This window comes from Polypterus senegalus, chromosome 2, assembly GCF_016835505.1.
Source record: "Polypterus senegalus isolate Bchr_013 chromosome 2, ASM1683550v1, whole genome shotgun sequence".
In the NCBI taxonomy this organism is placed as follows: Eukaryota; Metazoa; Chordata; class Cladistia; order Polypteriformes; family Polypteridae; genus Polypterus; species Polypterus senegalus.
The window spans coordinates 117,952,052-117,971,978 of record NC_053155.1 but is presented as its reverse complement, the minus strand read 5'-3'; the positions used below and the strand labels follow the sequence as shown (position 1 = coordinate 117,971,978).

The following is a 19,927-nucleotide window of genomic DNA, read 5'->3' as shown; positions in this document are numbered from 1 at the left end:
GTAAAGTAAATTTGTTATGTGGCTTAGCTCTGTAGCTATTTTTGCTTGTCAGTTCTTTATGTTATATAATTGACAAATAAACACCATGGTGCAGCTTTGTTCAGGTCTAGACTGGCTTGGCTTATGTGGGGGGTTTGTTTTCTACCCTTGTTGGACAGGATTTCCACTGGACACAAGTATTTCCTCACATATTTCAAAGACTTGAGGACATCTATATGGCTAGTGCCTGTAGTTGCAGGTATAGTGCTTTGCATCCTGCAGGTAGGAGAATGCATGGATATGTAACTCATTGTCATTATGGTTTCTATTACAGCCCATTCAGCTGATTAACAGTAACATTGAAGTGGTCAAAGCAGGAAAAGTTCCAAGTGGCAAGACAGAAATCCCCTTTGAATTTCCTCTGCACGTAAAAGGGAACAAAGTTCTTTATGAAACCTACCATGGTGTCTTTGTTAATATCCAGGTAAGAGAAGAGTAGAAAAGCAAGAAACTAGAAATATATTTTAATCTGTTTTAGGTTCTTTTCTGAATGGGGACATTAGTTGGAAAATGTCAATATGCTCTTGAACTATGTACAGAAAGTATTGTATTGTATTCTAAAAGAGTGATTTATTGGGAAATGTTATACATGGCAGTCTCTTTCACTTTCACCCTCTCTGTGTACTTGTAATCCTCATGGATAGATTTCATCAGTTCCTATGTGATTTCAATTAGGTGGTTTGCAGTCATGTGCATTTGATGTCGCCTTTTACACCATGAGTAGAGTTAAAAGCAAAAGAGTTACACAAAATAACTTGGGAGTTTGCTTTCTACAGTTTAAAAGATTTGAATATAGTCAGTGTGTAGCCATGTGATGTACAGTTTATTTAGATTTGTTTTGATACAGTTTTACTTTTAATGAATCTGGGTACCAATATTATCCAATTAACTTGTCAAGATGAACATTTAAGCCACCAATAATCAATATGTGACGTCTCCAGAAACCTTTTCATATTTTTTGACGTTACTTCATCACTACAAGAAGCATAAATCTGCTTCAGAGCCACAAACAGAGTCAGAAAGCCGCATGTGGCCTGAGGGCTGTGGGTTGCTGACCACTGCACTAGGCACTGTCTTTTGTTATAAATAATAAAAGTACAGTTGTTAATAAAGATGCTTATTATCTATGAGAAATGTGTAGTTGGACTTTTTTTGTATACTATAAATCTTTTAAAGTGCCAGGATAAAATAACATGTTTGCTAAAGCATGTAGAATACCATGAAATTTTGATTAGCAAATCATAAATAGCTTGAAAAATGGCATTAATTTACCAGTAAAAATAAATACATGAGCTCATAATTTGAGCATTTAAGTGGTTTACTGTAATCCTCCTAACACATCTCTTCTCATCCTGCTTTTTTTGGTGAGGGTCACGGTTCCTCCTAACTCATCTTTGTGTTATTTCTTGTATAAATCTAAGAAAGCAAGCTTAGGTCAAAAAGGAGGAGAACATGGAAACATCCTAGGAAGAAGAATGGTTAGGTGTTTTAAAACTGATCATCACACCCAAATCAACAGAGGTTCAGAGAGATGACTGTCCTTTATCAGCTGTATGGCAATACAGTGCTTAGGAGTCTTTGTTCATTACAGCAGGTAGTGTAGTTGTCTGTTTGCAGTTTCACTTTCTCTCCCAGTGCTGCCAGCCCTCAGACTTCTAATGAATCTGACTTGGATTATTAATGTCTAAAAAAGTAAGCGGACTGGGGAATATATTTTTGAACTTCACTTTGGAGAAAATCTAATTATTTGCCAAACATATTTTCTTGTTTAAAATGTGTTACATATATTTATGTATTGTATCAGCAATGAAAGAATATATGTTTAAACCCCCATCTTTAAAAAAATATAAATGATCTCACTTACACACAATTATTATTCTGTGTTTACTTGTCTGTAACTTTAGTTTTTCTTACTGCTCACAGTATACCCTAAGGTGCGACATGAAGCGCTCGTTGTTGGCCAAAGATTTGAACAAGACTTGTGAGTTTATTGTGCACTCTATGGTAAGTTTCTTACAAGCTTACTAAAGCAAAAACATTTATAAGGTGAATATTTTAAATGAATGTTAATTTTCAAAGCATAACTTAGCATGTTTTTTGAAGTGCAAAATGTCACACTCATTTATTGCAACTTTTGATTTAGGCTGTTCTTCCAAGATATACTGACTTTCTTATTACTTTGGTTATTTCTACTTAAAGCATAATCTTGTTGTTCAAGCCAGTTGTGACTACAGTATTAGTAAAACTTACACATCCATGCATTCTGTGATGTTGTTCTTTTAAGTACTTGACGTAATCGTGAGTCACTTTTTATTTTCTGATCCTTTGATTCAATGTACAGAAATAGAATGAATAATCTCCTGTCTTGGTATGTCTTTTCATTCCTTTTTCCTTATTTTATCCCTTCATGTTTAGTAGCAGTTGTGACTTTAAACATGAAAATAAAAACCCGCCTAAAATGCATTGCCATGGTCTTAGAAAAGCAGAAACACTTTTCTCCTTTTTCTAATATTAAACTATGTCAGAATTGAACACCTTGACAGAATAAATACTCTATTCTAGGGCAAGGTCAACATTATTATACTAAAGTAACAAAATTAATTTGGACATGTGTATTACAAGTAAATAACAAAAATGTTATACAGACAAAATGGGAAGAGATTAAAAAAAAAAACACCAACTCAAGTACATACAATAACATTCTTAAACACATGTAATCAATCTTAGAGTCTTTGGGGACCGATATCTGTTCCAACAACAGTGGACAAGATGCCAGTCCACCACATTGGCCCACTTGATGCATGCATTTAAAAAACTTACATTTTTGTACTAGATTGCTAATAACTATTTGTTTAAGAGGCATTAGCTAATCTCCAAGTACACTGCTTGCTGCTGTAATCATGTGCTCAAATTCAAGAAGCTTTGATCAAAATGTATGCCTAAACCTTTTTTCATATATGACAGTTAACGGTGAAAAACATTTAGATGTTAAATAAATCTTTGTTGAAAGTTCTTAACCTTAGTCAGGGTAAAAATGAACATGTAACTCTTTGTATTTGAATAGATACGCAGATGCTAAGGTAGCCCACATGGGCTATTTGATCCCTTTTCTCACCTATCTCCTTTCAAAATCCTATTTAAACGAATTCTCATTATTTCAGTGCTCCTGTCTTCTGTTATGGCCAGTAATGTTTTCCAGCCTGTGTGATTTGTCAATGGTGATGGAACGATATACTACAAAGTATTCTTCCAGTAGGCATTTGTCATGCTGTATATCTTTAATAATTAAGCTTCTTAACTAAGCTGATCTCAATACAACACTCAGTGGGGTTTGAAAAGTACACAGTCTGTTCGTTGAGGGACATCTACTTATTTTGTCTTGATTTCAGTAATGACTCAAGCCTGGAAGGGTTCTTCTTCTTCTTCTACAATTTAACATACAGTACATTGTTCAGATTTACCTAGGTTAGCCCCAAAAGTCTTTTTCCTTTGTTATTTTCACCCAGTCATCCTGTGCCTTTCACTCCATACTTTGGCTGTTAGCTCAACATTTGCCTACCTCAAACTCTGTGACACTCCGCATATCTCCCATCTCAGTTCTTTTCAGCTTTGCTTCATGTTCCACTTTCACTGACCATATCTCACTCCAACAGAGCTATGATTGTCAACCTTTTTGTACTAAGGGACTCCTCTGTAGTTGTCAACAAGCTAAAATGGGCTGCACAACTTGAACTCAACATATTTCTCATATATTCATCATTGCATGCAAGTGTACAATGGAAGTTGGTAACATGCAGTGGAGGTCCCAGTTGTCTTTGTCATAACAACATTGGGTTCTAGAAATGAAATAACTGGTGAACTCAGGAGGTTTGCAAAATTACAAATTCAGTTAACAGCCTACTGACTGTTTGAGTGTCAGCCATAATTACTGAGCTCTTCTGACAAAGTAAAATTTTAAAAGATAGTAGAGTAAAAACAATAAACCCATTTCTTCATTCATTTCATTTACACCGCGCCAGTTTAAAATCTCCAGTGCGGTTAATCTGCATGTTTCTGTGATTTGGATGTTAATTGGTGTAACCAGAGAGTACTTCAGCATATGTACCCGGGCTGTGATCTGAACCCACCTCTGTGGAGGTGTGAAATGGCACACTAGCATGGACTCATTTTTAAATCTAACTTAGCGTGTCTTTACTTCAGGCTTTTAGGTTAGACAAATTCAAGTTTTGTTGAGAGGTGTAGACTAGACACCGTTAATAAAATTTTAATATCCAGCCATGCACTGTTCTGGTCCTGCAGGTTTGAGACAACTCTTGGCAGTGGCAGTAGAAGGCAAGAACCAACACTGGATAGTTGGATGTCAGGACACAATCACACTCCCACCTTCACTTCCCCATACATGTAAAGTCAAACCTTTGTATTTCTTAAAAAAACAACTCGGAATTGTTGTAGGCAAACCTGACATAAAATAAATAAATTGGTGTTGAGGTTTTGAAGCGGTATTAAGTCAAACTAGATGTTAAAGTGTAAAAATGAATGCAACTACAGCATTCCAAGTACAGTGTAGGAGCAAAAGTGTGCTGATTTAATTAATGATGTAATTACATGTGAACAGTACGGTACATGGTGTTCTATCGTCGCCTCTTCTGCAGTGGCATTATTTCAAACTTGTTTTCATTGCAGCCAGTCTTAATCAAAAGTCTGACATTTAACATAACTTGGAGGTGAAACACAGTGAGTATGATGACCGTGCAAGAGGGGCAAGTCTCGGCAACCTGCAAAGGCTAATATATTAAAAGTGCTTTGTATTGTATGAATTATACACTAATTCAAATCTTCATATACACACCATGAATTAATATCCCAGGTCAATTTATACATTCGTAGTAATAGTGCTGTATACTTTAATTGAAAACCTCTGGCCTCTCCTTATTTTTCTGTTCCTTATTTCAGCCACAGAAGGGAAAGCAGGCACCCAGTCCAGTGGTCTTCTCTATCTCTCCAGAAACTCTCCAGAACGTGAAGGAGGTGAGTCCAGCCAATAAGGCTTCCTTTCTCTTTGGCATGTTTTTCCTCTAAAATAAGACTGACTGACAGATTATTTTGTGAAATAGTTTTAGCATTGGCAGAACATATTTTTACAGCTTGGAATTCAGGGTTTATTCCTCGTGATTCTGGAGTTCCTGTGCCACAGTCATTTTATGTTGTGCCCACAAAATAGCTCAGATTCATTTTGTTGAAAGAGAAAACCATTCTGAAATTTAATTGGATAGAAGATCAGCACTGAACTATTTCACTTTTCTCACTGTGACTGGACCACAGTATACCTGCACATATTTTCTTTTTCACTGAAACTAAGACTGAGATTGATGTGGACTGTACAATTTGTAGATGACACAATCCTTAAAACTTTTAAGCTTGTAATTAAATGTTTTTATTGACAACTAACTACTGAAAGAGATATTGAGATAGAATATGCACAGAAAAGGTGCATGGGGGGGGCGGCACGGTGGCGCAGTGGTAGCGCTGCTGCCTCGCAGTTAGGAGACCCGGTTCGCTCCTGGGTCCTCCCAGCGTGGAGTTTGCATGTTCTCCCCGTGTCTGCGTGGGTTTCCTCCGGGCGCTCCGGTTTCCTCCCACAATACAAAGACATGCAGGTTAGGTGGATTGGCGACTCTAAATTGGCCCTAGTGTGTGCTTGGTGTGTTTGTGTGTGTACTGCGGTGGGTTGGCACCCTGCCCAGGATTGGTTCCTGCCTTGTGCCCTGTGTTGGCTGGGATTGGCTCCAGCAGACCCCCATGACCCTGTATTCGGATTCAGCGGGTTAGGTAATGGATGGATGGAGGTGCATTGGGGGAGTTACAGTTACAGTTTATAGCAGGGGTCCTCAATCACGGTCCTGGAGGGCCGCAGTGGCTGCAGGTTTTTGCTCCAACCCAATTGCTTAATAAGGAGCACTTATTACTCAAGTAACATTTCTGCTTCACTTTACTTATCTCGCTTGTTAAGATTTTGACCCCTTATTGCTTATTTTAGTCTTAAACAGCTGTATTCTTGGTTTTGAATTGCTTCTAATTAGCAATAACATGCAAATGACAAAATAGACCAGCATTTCTCTATTTAGCTTGTTACCATTTACACCTGTGCGTATTTATCATACACTATTGGGTTTAATTAAATACTTGGAAGGAAAGTGAAGAGAAAAAAGTGAAGGACTGAGAATTACTCATCCATTGTAGCCTTCAAATCATTTGGATGATATCCTTAGAAAGGGGAAGAAAATCTAGGATATGACAATGACTTGACATGGCAGACTTAAAGCACAAACAAGCCATGAAATTAAATTATTGGCAAGGATACTTTTCTAATTAAGCAACTGGGTTAGAACAAAAACCTGCAGCCGCAGCGGCCCTGCAGGACTGGGATTGAGGACCCCTGGGTGGTTTTAAGTGTTTTTCCTGGAAAAGGACAGAGTGTGTGCTGTCTTTATTGTGAATCATAAAAAAATGATGTAGAAATACTAAACGCAAACAATCTCGAGGTCTTGCGAAACTGTATAATGAGATGGTTAGAAGTGTGTTGCTTACAGTGTATGCCATCTGCTTGATGTTGGAGGGCACAAAAGTATTGTTTTCTTGTCCAGAATTCATTCATATCAACATCAAAAAGTTTACTGGTAGAGCTGCAGTATCATTTGTCATTTGCGTGCCAAAACACAATTCAAATTCACATAAATCCCATAAAGAGCAGGCACGATTTTGAAATGCCACAGTAGTGGAAGTCAAGGCCTTCCATTTTCTGAACTTGCCTTGTTTTAGGACACGTGGTTTATCCAGGCAGCACTGGGCAGTAGTCAGCTGTCCATCGGAATCCCTAACCAGTTTTGGTCACCGTAGAGTTTGCACATTCTCCTATATCTTCATAGGGTTCCTCCCACATTAGCAAATATGTGTAGGTTAGGTTGAAGGATGATTCCAGTCTGCCCCCTCCCACCTCCCCACCCGAGTGTAGCTGTATGCAGAAAGTGATGTAACAGACAGATATTTGTCCAGGGTTGTGTTCTGCTTTGTATCCATTGCTACTGGCATAGGTGGTGACTATTCTCTGTACTCCAAAATGAATTCAATTGGTTTCAGATTGTATATACTCTAACGCATGAAAAGTTGTTTCCTTTTTTTATTTGCTGGAGTGGTATTATATTTCTATATTTTTTTGCTGTCTTGTATCTGCAGCCTCTCTTGAAATGTGTATTTAGTCCCAATGTCCAACTCCTTGGAGCCACCTTTTGAAAGTAAGAATAGTGTTATAGTACTTCTGTATTAAAAGCCCTACAGTAATTTTAACATGAACAAAGTAATGAGTGGAAAGAAACAGTTCTGTCCAGTTCTTCTAAAATGTTGTCCAACTGTTGACCTTGCATTGTCGATGTGGAGTCCACAGTTACCGAACGGTCAACAGTAGTATGTAGCAGTGCCCTATTTTGCACATAAGTGTCTTCTGCTTTTTGTTGTTTTAATTTTATGAAACACTTGTAGTTATTTTCTGTTTCTGGTTACAATTTGTGATGGCTTTGCTGAGAAGAAAAAGCAAACTGTCATCGGTGATGTGACAGGCAATGCAAATGTACATCTGCAGTTTTCAGTTTTACGTTATGATTGAGCACTTATTAAATGGCCAGTGGGCCTTTTGTGCTAAGACCAATTGGGAATTGGTTAGATCCTCCTGTTAAGATTCCTTCTCAGCTTATTATTGAATCCATCATGGTGGTTCCCAGATATCTCTCTCCTTTTTCTACTTATAAAAATTAAGTTGTGTTATTAAATTTGCATTTCATCCTTTCATACATTTGGTAAGTATTTGATACAAGGTGGACTGCAATCTCCGCTCATGGCAGCAGTTCTACTCCTTTGTTCAATTACTTACACAGTGAGAGCAGTGCTGTCTCCTGTCCCTCTTGATCAAGTCACTGAATAATAATAATACATTTTATTTATATAGCACCTTTCCCATGCTCAAGGCGCAACAGCTGCGGACATTTTCAATAACAGAAGCCTCAGAACATTCCACCTTATAGGATCTAGCTTTGTTATCCCCTCTTCCTCCTCCTCCTCCATTTTCTTTTTCCATCTCCACCTAAATTCTGTTCTGTAGACATACCGGGTGTCCCAGTATCCGGTATGTTCGTGTTCACTCTCCCTGTAAAGCAGCTTATGGACCCTTACAATAACTTCACTTTGGCAGGATGACCTGTCCTTAACACCCTCATTTACTTTGAAAATACATTTTTAAAAATATCCTGCTATCCTCCAAAAGGCCCAAACCATAAACATATTAAATTGAAATGTGTGCCTCGTTTTTATCTTACCCATAGATGTCATGCAGCGACACTGGCCCACTGGCACACTGTCCGCCCTTGGGACATTTATACGTATATTTTAGGAGTGCCTGGCCACAGTTTGCAGTTTTCTGGACTCTATCCTGCTGATTATCTTTTGTCTCTTGCCCTCTCCTGCTAGACTTATTTTCTTTGTTGGTTGTTTCTTTTTATTATTTATTTTTTATTTGCAGCAGAGCTCCTCTGTTTAGCCTAAATAGTGTTAAAAGCTTTGATATCCTCACGCGGAAGTCACAGGATTGCCTTTTCTGAACTCTCTATGGTATGGATTAGCAGGTTTGATGGAACTGCTTTGGGGCCGGGTGGCTGGTGATCAACATGCTGCCCCATGACGCAAGTCCTGTTGTTACCATCTGTCTATGTTGGCCATGATGTGGTCAATTGTTGCTTCTTCTTCGATGGACTTGGACTTTCTTTTACAACCACTGTTACATTTCTTTTGTTGGCTTTGGCTTCAGCTACGGTTGGTTGGGGGTGTAATGGGGACTTTTGATTGTGGTGTGTTAGGGAGGTTGCTGATTTAATTTAGTTTATTATTTGTTTAGATCGGTTTGATTTGTTTTGTACTGTCTTGAGCATTTTATCACCATAAAAATGAAAAGGCCACAAATTATACAGAGAATAAAGTGTCAATAATTCATTGGGAAATTATTTAAAGACACATAACATTTCCATACATATAAAATTATGGCAATACATTTCTCATAATACTTTTTTTTTTAATAGGCAGTTAAAATTATGAAACTAAAGAATTCCAACTTTATAATTGTATGTCCATTTTAAGGAGTTTTAAAAAATATTTTACCTTTTGGGTCCCTCTTGTCCCACCATTAGAGGACCACTCTCCCTAGGTTCATGATCCGCGGGCGACTTCACACAACTAACTGTATTATCACCCAGCCTTTGACCGGGGAGTTGGTGGTCGAGCACTCCGAAGTACCCATCAAGAGCATCGAGCTGCAGTTGGTTCGAGTGGAGACATGTGGTAAGTGGCTATGAACACCTAAGGAAAGCTACACTGTGGTTAGGAATACTCAATGTTGACTACTTAATAGGAAAACAATACAGTACAAGGTTCACAGTATACAAATATTTAAGCATGCATTAAGGTAACAAATAGTGAAATGGAACACAGCTAACAGACCTGAGTGGGAATCTCTCGCGAATCTATGACAGCAAATATGCAAGTCATTGCCATAATCACTGACGTGGAGGAGAAGATTCTAGTTGCACTGCAAATTGCTCCAGGTCAGCCCAAGAGGACAAAATGTCTTCTACAGAGAGCAAAGTTGCAATTTTAATTTTTGTTCAGTGGATACTTGATAAACCACAAGATGGAGTTCTTTGCCCACGTTAAGTGGGTTTGGCATAACGCCCAAGTATAGAAGCATAAAATATATGCAAAGATTAGAAAACTCCCATAATTCCTCAGCTATCTTAGCCAGGTTAAAGAATAGGTCTAGTACTTCAAATCCATTCTGACGTTGCATCTACTGCATAGAAGGTCCACCTGACGTCAGTTGGTGTCTCTATTCCAGCACCACTTCATAGGCATTCCCAATTTGTGAAATCCACACAACATAGAAAAGGGCATGTTGGTCAAAACACTCGCACAATATCCAGCATTTCAAGTCAGGTCTCAAGCACCCAGCCAGAGTGGCACCACTACACTACAGATTTATAAAATGGGGGGAAAAGCAAAAAAAAAAAAAACTAAATAAAAATAAATGTACACGGCCGAGAACAAAGCTGCTTGCAACTTCTGTTTAGTTGATACTATGGACTGGGGTCTCACAGCACTGCGAAGCAAATGATTGCTTCTTTAGTTCATACAATTGGTTTTTCTTAAAAAAAAAAAGTTTTATTTTTAAAATGGTTATTAATCAATTCTATTGTTTTTATTATCAGGCTGTGCTGAAGGGTATGCCAGAGATGCCACTGAAATTCAGAATATTCAGATAGCAGAAGGAGATGTGTGCCATGGTTTACCAATTCCCATATACATGGTGTTTCCAAGGCTCTTTACATGTCCAACATTAGAAACAACAAACTTCAAAGTGGGTAAGGAGATCCTAAACTGCAGCTTTAACGCAGGGTACAAATGTCCTGGGTAGTGATTGTTTTACAATATTACCAGCTCCTTTAGTGCACACTGACCACGGCGGAGGACAGTTGTTTTAGTATACCTGTAAGTTTTCTTCCCTTTGGAAGCAGTGCTGCAGTTTTCGCCCACTGTCCTCGAGTGTTATCTGCATTTGTTGAAATGCTTGACATCAGACACAGCCACTAAGACTGCTGGAGGCCTCTTCTCAGTTCCAGGTCTACAGTGCCATTAACCACCCAGCATTGTTTTGCATGGAAACTCAATGGGGACTGCACTAGATGGGCACGCTGGCCTTGGGTCCCCGACCTCGACGGGCCCCCAAGGGGCAAGGGGTGTCCACCCCTCCCACCTAATGGAGAGATGTGCTTTCTGACGCCCACATACCTTAGGGGTCTGCCACAAGCAAGTCCATGTCCAGAGTAAGCAGGCTAATTAATTATGAGGATCATCTCTTAAATTATGGTTTGCTCTCCCTAAAGAGCGGTAGCTTTTAGGCCCATCATCCCTTTTAGCAGACATATATGTAGAAGTGTGCCTGATTATCTGTGCTTGCTTGTTTCGGTCTGTGTGGCCGAGTGTGGCTTCTGCATTTTAAACTAGTTTTGCGTGTTCTTTTTCTGTGCCTGCAGAGTTTGAAGTGAATATCGTGATTGTTCTTCAAGACGATCACCTCATCAGTGAGAATTTTCCTCTGAAGTTATGCAGAGTCTGATCTTTATAAGAAATTCACTGTGAGAACATACATAATGAAGACGAAAGTGGTTTGTGGACACTTGCTGGAATACACAGAAGTATGGGATTTACAGTTCAAAAACGACAAAACTGTTGACCATTTCCACCCTAATATATTGCACTATTGAAGACGCCCTCGCTACAAAACACACAGTATCGAGTATGAAAGTGAAAAATCTCTTCACACGTTCATGATTCTCTCCTGCATGCATGGTCGATGGATAAGTAGACATGTTTAATTTTAGCCAAGTTAAAAAAAGACACATTTCTGAAACATTTTAAGTTGTATACTACAGTACAGCATATATGTTGATACTTATTAGGGTACATAATGGAAGACATGAATTTTGACTATAAATGCACCAGACTGTAAAAAACACATTAAAAGAAATGGAGCCTTTCAAACATTGCGTTATAAATACAATATATATTTTTTTCAGCGTTCACAAATAATGGTCTGGTTTATAAGGTGCACTTCTATTGCACAAAGAAATCCCCAATCACTGGCATCCATTCCATTGTCCATTTAATCATTCTGGTTTGAACAGATTTGTTTTTGTGCCGTGTTTTGTCATTTGTGTTAACAGCTATTATAAATATTAATTATTATTGTAGCAACTCTGTGATGTGTGTCCTTTTCTTAAACATTCCTTAAACACTGAGGTAAACTCACAAACAGAAAGCCTTGTTCTTTTTAGTGGAGGAAAACAAAACCAATTAAAATGATAATTTGAAACGTAGATATGTACAGTATAGGGTGGTCCAGATCTAATTATGCAATTTTCATTATGCTATAACAAGTTTATTACATAGATAATCACCTGAAAAATCCCGGACCATCGAGAAGTATGCAAACTGACGACATGAAGAATCATCTTCACGCCGAACTGGAATCGTCACCGCATAAATCAAAGTCGATCTTAGATCTGGACCACCCTGTAGGAATTCACTCCGCTCCCTTCTTGCCAGTAGGCCTTTATCTTAGCTCGCCACTTACGTTCAGACTCGCTTCCTGGGTCTACACAACATGGCCAACTCTTCTGTCTCACTTTTTGAAAACCAATTTACTTTCCTATTTTTACAGCCATTTTATTGGTTCAAATTGAATATGTGATAATTAATAATTTATTGAATTACACGGATGTAGAGCTGGGCAATATATTGAATTTTTCAATTCAAATTGATATTTAATAAAAGTCAATATGCAAAATCAGTATCATGATATTCAGCACCTTCCCCCACAACTCCTTTGAAATAAGACTGACCAAGTCTCCAATGCTCATTGTGTTTACATCAATTCTGCACCAACTGCCTCACGATGATGAGTGCACACCAAAAAAAAAAAAAGGTCAAGAATTAGATGAAGATAAGTATAGAAACGATACAAGAAGCACTGCCGTTTGCAAATGGTTTGGTTTTCCAGGGATGGCAGTTTTATGTTGTACAAAATCTAAAGATAAAACATGTTACTGCATATGAAAAGGCCATCCAGACATGTGCGGCGCCTGCAGTGTGCTTGTGTGCCTCCTTTGTGAGACGGCTCCTTCCTAAGTAAAGTCCATAAAATGTCTGCTATTCCTACTTCTCCTAGCCACTAAGTCAGTGGTCACTAACCACACATTGACATTACAACAGAAATAAGACATCTGCAGTGTGTTAGCCCTCATCTGTTCATGTCACATTCTTTCCACTGCTGAAATGTTATAAGCAGATAACAAAACGAGCCTTTGTAGCGATGTTTGATATCAGTTATGGGGTTTACCAGCCTGCATTTATTTTCACTTTGTACTTTTGTTAATTTGAGAATGGAGCTTCCTAATGACAAAAATAATGTCAGTTTTGAATGATTTTAAGTTAGCTCCTTTAAAACTGGTAGCCTAAAGACAGATTAAAATTAGCAAAGTAACCCAGAAATAGTCCAGTACCCTTGGACAAAATGACACACCAGAAAGCAGGAGGTGGTATCACAGCAAGAGAGCAGAGATTTTACAACAATAAAGAACAAGAAAAAGCATGAGGAGCAGGGGAAGGGATGCCCAATGGATGAAAAACATGGTAAAAATGCAGAGGGGTTGGTTGAAAAATAGCCCAAAATACTGTGCTAAAAAAAAAAAAATTAAAGCCACCAAACCCCATTTTTTCCCCATGGACATTAATGAAAAATCTCCCAACTGGGCGAGACAACCGTGGACCTGGCAACATGGAAACTCTAGAACATGTGTTGTTTTCCTACTCCTACTCCACAGTCTTTTTGGGGGGGGGCTTAGGCAATGAATTGTGCTGATTGGTTGACATCTTACCAATCTGTTAAGTAGTTTGGACTTTAGAGAATTACTGCTGAAGACTGATCACCGCATCACTCTTCGTTGCCACCTCTGTTTTGTGATGCAACATCATACACCACATCAAAGGACTAATCTCCCCTGTGAAGTCATGTGCACTTTGAAGAAATAAGGTGAAAGGTCCTCTCTGAACTCCAGAATACACCTCCCATTGGATTGGATCACTCTTCATGGCTGCTGACCTGGTGTCCTACATCATTCACTGCACTGAAGCAGTAAATGGGGTGGTGGGTGTCCCTTCCCAAACTTCTGATCACGTCTCGCTTCATACCACACCACTCTTCTCTGCACATCACGTTCTTAAAGGTTGTAGCTCCAATTCTGTGCTGGTATTGCAACACAACAAAATGTCCAGAGATGACAAATGACCCAGGGCCTCCATCATACAGTAATATATTGACTTCTTAAAAACAAAGTTCCTGCAATGGGAAAGTGGCTCACTAGTAGTAAGGCTGAGAAATTAGCCAAAAAATAAGGCTTGAATCTTCAAATTAAAGACAAGTGAATATTTGAATGTGTTTGAACGTAATAATTCTATTCATGTATATTTCTGCTTCTTACAATAAAGATGGCAGTGACAGGAAGAACAAAAACCAGACCATCTAAGCAGCAAAATTGTTACATAAATGTAAGAGCTGTCAAAATTGTTTTTGTTTTAATGAACACACATGAAGTGGGCAATGCTGACAGTTGTGGAGTCACAGCACACAAGCTCTACATGCGAGGATGTGCTGAATGGAGTAACTGGTGGATTGTAGGACATCTTTGAGAACACACAGTTGGGTCAGTCCAAGATTAGTATTCTCTGGACAATACAGGGCTCAGTGAAGGGACAACATTTGACATCTCTCACAGTATGACTAGAACTACTCTATGTATGCTGAACATTGATCACCACGGCTCTTACACTTTTTGCCATCATTGATATCACAAAAATGTAACAATGCTTACTTGAGGGCAAATAATGTTTCAAATTGAGTAATACTGCCAGGGGCACATTTTGGAAAACGCAACAATGAATTTACAACCCCAAATCAGAAAAAGTTGGGACAGTGTGGAAAATGTGAATAAAAAAAGAAAAAAGCAAGTTATAAACTCTCCTCAAATTTTATTTCATTGCAGACAGTATGAACACAAAATAATTCATGTTTTTTTTTTTTTGTCAACACATTTGTTTTGTAAATAAATATCCATTCTTGCCATTCAGGCTTGCAACATTTCAAAAAAAGTTGGGACAGTACAGCATTTACCACTTTGTACAGTTCCCCTGTCTTTTAACAACACTTAAAAGACGTTTAGGCATTGAAGAAATCAAGTGACTAAGTGTTGCAGGTGTTAGTTTGTCCCATTCTTCCTGCAAACAACGTTTTAGGTGCTAACAGTACGGGGTCTTCGTTGACACATTTTTCATTTCAAAATGCGCCAAACATTCTCTATAGGAGACAAATCAGAGCTGCAGGCAGGCTAGTCAAGCATCCACACCCTCCTCTTACGCAGCCATGCCTTTGTTATGTACGCAGTATGTGGTTTGGCATTGTCTTGCTGAAATAAGCATGGGCGTCCCTGGAAAAGACGCGCCTTGAAGGCAGCATTTGTTCCTCCAAAACTGAGATATACTTCTCAGCATTGATGGTGCCATCGCAGAAGTGCAACTTACCTTTGCCGAAGGCACTGACACAACCCCATACCATGACAGACCCTGGCTTTTGGACTTGTATCTGGTAACAGTCTGGATGGTCCTTTTCCTCTTTGGTCCGCAGCACACGGCGTCCATTTCTTCCAAAAAAGATGTGAAAAACCAATTCATCTGACCACAATACAAGTTTCCACTGCACAATGGACCATCCCAGATGCCTCCGAGCCCAGAGAAGTCGACGGCGCTTCTGGACACTATTTATGTAGGGCTTCCTTTTGGCACAGTACAGTTTTAGCTGGCATTTCCTAATGTAACTACGTACTGTAGTGCTTGAGAGTGACTTCCTGAAGTAGTCCAGAGCCCACGCAGTTATATCATTTATTGATGAATGACGGTTTTTAATGCAGTGCCGTCTGAGGGCTCGGAGATCACGGCCATTCAGTTTAGGCTTGCGCCCTTGGCCTTTGCGCACGGTAATTTCTCCAGATTCCCTGATTCTTTTCACTATGTTATGCACTGTAGAGGGAGAAATGTCTGTCTTTGAAAAATGTTTTTCTTCATCATTTCAAAGATTTTTGCCCGCACTTGGTGGCAAACTGGCGATCCTCTGCCCATCTTTGCTCCTAAAGGAGTAGGCCTTTCCTCGATGCTGCTTTTGTACCGAATCATGATTGCAATAACCTGTTAACATCACCAGTTTCAAATCACATCATTATTTAGTTATTATACCTCATTACTACCCCCGAATTGCCTCCATCCCAACTTTTTTTGGAATGTGTTGCAAGCCTGAATGGAAAGAATGGATGTTTATTTACAAATCAAATGATGTTGACCAAAAAAAAACATGAATTATCTTGTGTTCATACTGCCTGCAATGAAATAAAAGTTAAGGGAAATTTGTAAATTACTGCTTTATTTTTTTATTCACATTTTCCACACTGTCCCAACTTTTTCTTATTTGGGGTTGTACTACACAAAGTTTACAGGGATTTCACTGATCCAGCTGTTTTATGCATTTTTTCAGTGATATTCCTCCACACCATCTCTCTGTCCTTACTCGCTGTGTTGCTCCACTTTAACTGGATGTGCCAATAATCTTCATGCACTGCCACCAGCACCTCTTGCTCTGCTGCTATGAAAGTTGCCCCATTTCTCAGTATTTTATCCCGTGGTTGATCAACTGTTCAAGTGCTCATCTCGGAAGTGCTTGTAAAGTTTTTTGTGCACATATTCATCTGGATTAGCCTATCTGGGATTGCATAAAACAATTGAAAACTGGCGTTTTGGACCTAGCTAATCCCCTGGTGTGAAACTGCACGAAAGCAAGCTGGCATTCGTTCTGAGATCCAGAATTATTATTCAGGCTTTCTGGAACAGTCAGTAGACAGCTTTCTATTATTCAACCATATATTATCAGGTTTACTGGCAAAGGTATATTTTATCTAGATTTAAATCTAGGCATGTAGTAAAAGTGATTTAATATGTTTAATAAGATTAGCAATGATGAAAAGGACCAAACTGTCGTCATACAGTGATATTTTTTGTACTATTTCTTCCTTGAGAGATATATATATATATATAGATAGATAGAGATAGATAGATAGATAGATATTGTATGTTTGCCAAAGACAAGTGGCTGTGGGTTTAAAAGTAATGACAAATAGCACTGGAGACAGCGTTCTAGAAGTTCCTCATTCTAATCTGAAATAATCAGAGTTTCTACTGCTAACCTGCACAAAGGCTTTGGGGGTTGAGTAAAGTAACTTCATCCTTGTGACAATATCTGCACCAAACTCAAATCTGTGCAAAATAGTACAGCAACATCCCCTACTATTTTACTCTATCAAAAGCTTTTCATCTGTCTTTGAGGGAATCCACAGACGTCAAACATTTGACGAAAGCTCTTTCTCGATTCTTTTTGCTATAACTTTAGCCAATACCTTTCATTATTCAGTAACGAGACTGGTCTACAAGATGAACATTCTAAAGGGTCTTTATTTTTCTTTGGAAAGACTGTGACTGATGACTGTCACAGAGTACGAGGTTGAAAAATGTCATCTTTTATGTCTTCAAAACATAGCTAGTTGACGGAATGAGTTTAGCCGACATCCCTTTTTCATCTGGACCTGCAGCTTTAAACCTCTGCCTTTCTTGATGTCTCTACACATTTCAAAGCTGTTTTGGAACATTCAGTGTGTTGGTTTAAGGACTCTTGCCTCTGCACTTTCAAACATAGAACTATTTTGTTTTAAGTTTTGAAAACTTTCCTGCACATTAAAGAAATTGTGCAAATCAATATAATCAAGCAAGTGAACAGAAAAAAAAAACTACGACAGAAAGAGCCATGTAGATGGAGAACATCCCAAAAAAGCTTCCAGGTAGCACAGAACGTTTGGCTACTTGACATGTGCTTTTTAAGAAAGACGACACTCCTTGTAATGAAATAATGACTGGCTTCTTGGATAGATAATTGTGGGCAAGCAGTCTGCACATCATGCTGTTTTGTGTTCCTGGTGTCTACAAGTGCTTTAAGAATTAAATTGATAGCCATATGCATATCTTAAAGTCTTTACAAATGTCCAGTTTTTAATTTGTTGAAAGAAAAAAAAATACACTGCACTGAAACAACTGACAATTTTTTAAAATTGTTTTAATTGGAAGACAATTAAAATTAATAGTATAGAAGCTGTTCCTACTTGTGCGAGGAATAAACAAACTCCAAGTGTGTGCAGACTGAGCAGCACTCCCTTTAAGTTCCCAAAGACAATCAGCAGCGACACCTGCTAACTGAGCTGAGAAGGCTTTGGCATGGAGCTGAACTGCTTCATTATTCAAAGCCTGTATGGTTTATGGCTATCAACCCTTGCATGTACCATTGTTCAATTTTTTAAAAAATCCAAAGATAAAACCTGCAAAATCCTACAAGAAACCTTGTGCAATGCACTCCTTTGTAACACCTTTTATGAACTTATGAATTTTTTGTTTAAAAAAAATATATAACTGTATTTTGTATTGAGAAATACTCCAGTTATAAACTTTTATCTTTTAAGAAAATGTAATTAAAAATTACAGTTGGAAAAAAGTTATCCAGGTTTAGGAAGGAGATGCAGGAACACTGGCTAGTCGAATTTTCGCAGGGAGCACTGGGAAATCCTCAGGCAATAGAGCATGAACCCTGCATGTAGGGCACGTGCTTTGTTCTTTCAGCCAAGCCTTTATGCACTAAAAGGGAAAACATAGAGACATGATAGTCAGGGTTATGAACTGTGCAGTCATTTTTAAAGCTCATATAACAGTAACAGTCAGACAATATTTGCAGCCACTGTAGGTGTTAAAATCAAACCTTTCACTTAATCAGTTTTCAATGTGCAGTTTTATGCTCAGTTCATCTGAGAAATCGACACTGCCAGCTGTGTTTTAAACACTGAGAATACATGTAACTAAAACTAGGGTGGGATCAACGATTAATTACAATATAAATCAATAAGAAAATACCAACATCCACACTAGGATTGTTAAATTGTACTAAATTTATGGTTCAAATACTCATATAAAATAAGTGAATATATTCAAACATAGTTTAAAAGTTTTCAGTGCTACAACATGTACAGTGGGTACGGAAAGTATTCAGACCCCCTTTAATTTTTCACACTTTGTTATATTGCAGCCATTTGCTAAAATCATTTAAATTAATTTTTTTCCTCATTAATGTACACACAGCACCCCATATTGACAGACAAAAAAAAGAATTTTTGAAATTGTTGGGAGATTTATTAAAAAATAAAAACTGAAATTAATTTAAATGATTTTAGCAAAATGGGGCACTGTAAAGGTTTAAAAGGTTATGGGTCACCCCAGTTTTCACAATTTCAAGAAGAGACAGATGCCTTAATTCGCAGTTGAGATTTGCCTGGCCAAACGCGAGTAACTGAGTCAAAATTACTGGCAAAGTTGGCACACTGTAATAGCTAATGAATACAATGTTCGATGAGCACTGTAAAGGGATAAAACCCTTTGAGTCACCCTAATTTTCAGTTTTGAGAAAATAAGGATACCTTTGTTTAATTAAAGTTACATGATGTCATTGACTTGGACAGAGTGGGAACCGACTCATTAAAAACTTTAATTTGGAAGGGCTGGAGTATGAAAGTATCTACATGCTGTATTATAGAGTATATAGCTAATGTAGCTGCTACCTCCTACGATCATGATGCATATCAGCATAAAGATGGAATTTCTCATCCCCAAAAGTTCCACTCTGCCAAACTTATACACTTCTAGGATCTTGACTTGGTCTAAGGGATGGCAAATTTATAAAGCAACCAATCTGCACCCTGTTTTGTTTATTTGAGATATATATATATATATATATATATACACATACATATACACAAGATTGACAAGATGAGAAGTGTGATTTCTTACCTCTCTGTGAAAACTGTGCTTGCATTCAAGCACACAAACTGTCTCAGTACACATTTCCTCATGACATATTATACAGGGGTCCTCATCAAGAGACTAGAAAGCAAAGAAAAAATGTTGACATGCAAAGAGTACTTCAGAGCTCAATACACAAAGATTATCATTCATATATGACTTAAATGTAATATTTTTATTGTAAACACAATCAGTTATAAGAAAAACTTTTTTACTTTTTTCAATTATGAATCAAACTTTC

The 19,927-nt window shown here is 38.1% G+C and overlaps 2 protein-coding genes across 2 annotated transcripts in view; one reads left to right on the top strand and one right to left on the bottom strand.

Annotated features, from left to right (window-relative positions):
- The window catches only part of vps26c (VPS26 endosomal protein sorting factor C), a 43,152-nt gene extending 31,263 nt beyond the window's left edge, over nt 1–11,889 (top strand). Inside the window, exons 3-8 of the mRNA XM_039744455.1 lie at nt 314–463; nt 1,963–2,043; nt 4,993–5,067; nt 9,270–9,420; nt 10,344–10,496; nt 11,169–11,889. Of these exons, the coding sequence (XP_039600389.1) occupies nt 314–463; nt 1,963–2,043; nt 4,993–5,067; nt 9,270–9,420; nt 10,344–10,496; nt 11,169–11,251 (693 nt within the window). The 3' untranslated portion in view covers nt 11,252–11,889. The remainder of the gene's footprint in view (nt 1–313; nt 464–1,962; nt 2,044–4,992; nt 5,068–9,269; nt 9,421–10,343; nt 10,497–11,168) is intronic.
- A 5,920-nt stretch (nt 11,890–17,809) lies between these two features.
- ttc3 (tetratricopeptide repeat domain 3) overlaps nt 17,810–19,927 on the bottom strand; it is a 219,742-nt gene continuing 217,624 nt past the window's right edge. The window contains exons 45-46 of the mRNA XM_039744454.1: nt 19,675–19,767; nt 17,810–18,471 (exon numbers count right to left, since the gene is read on the bottom strand). Coding sequence (XP_039600388.1) covers nt 18,343–18,471; nt 19,675–19,767 — 222 coding nt within the window. The 3' untranslated portion in view covers nt 17,810–18,342. The remainder of the gene's footprint in view (nt 18,472–19,674; nt 19,768–19,927) is intronic.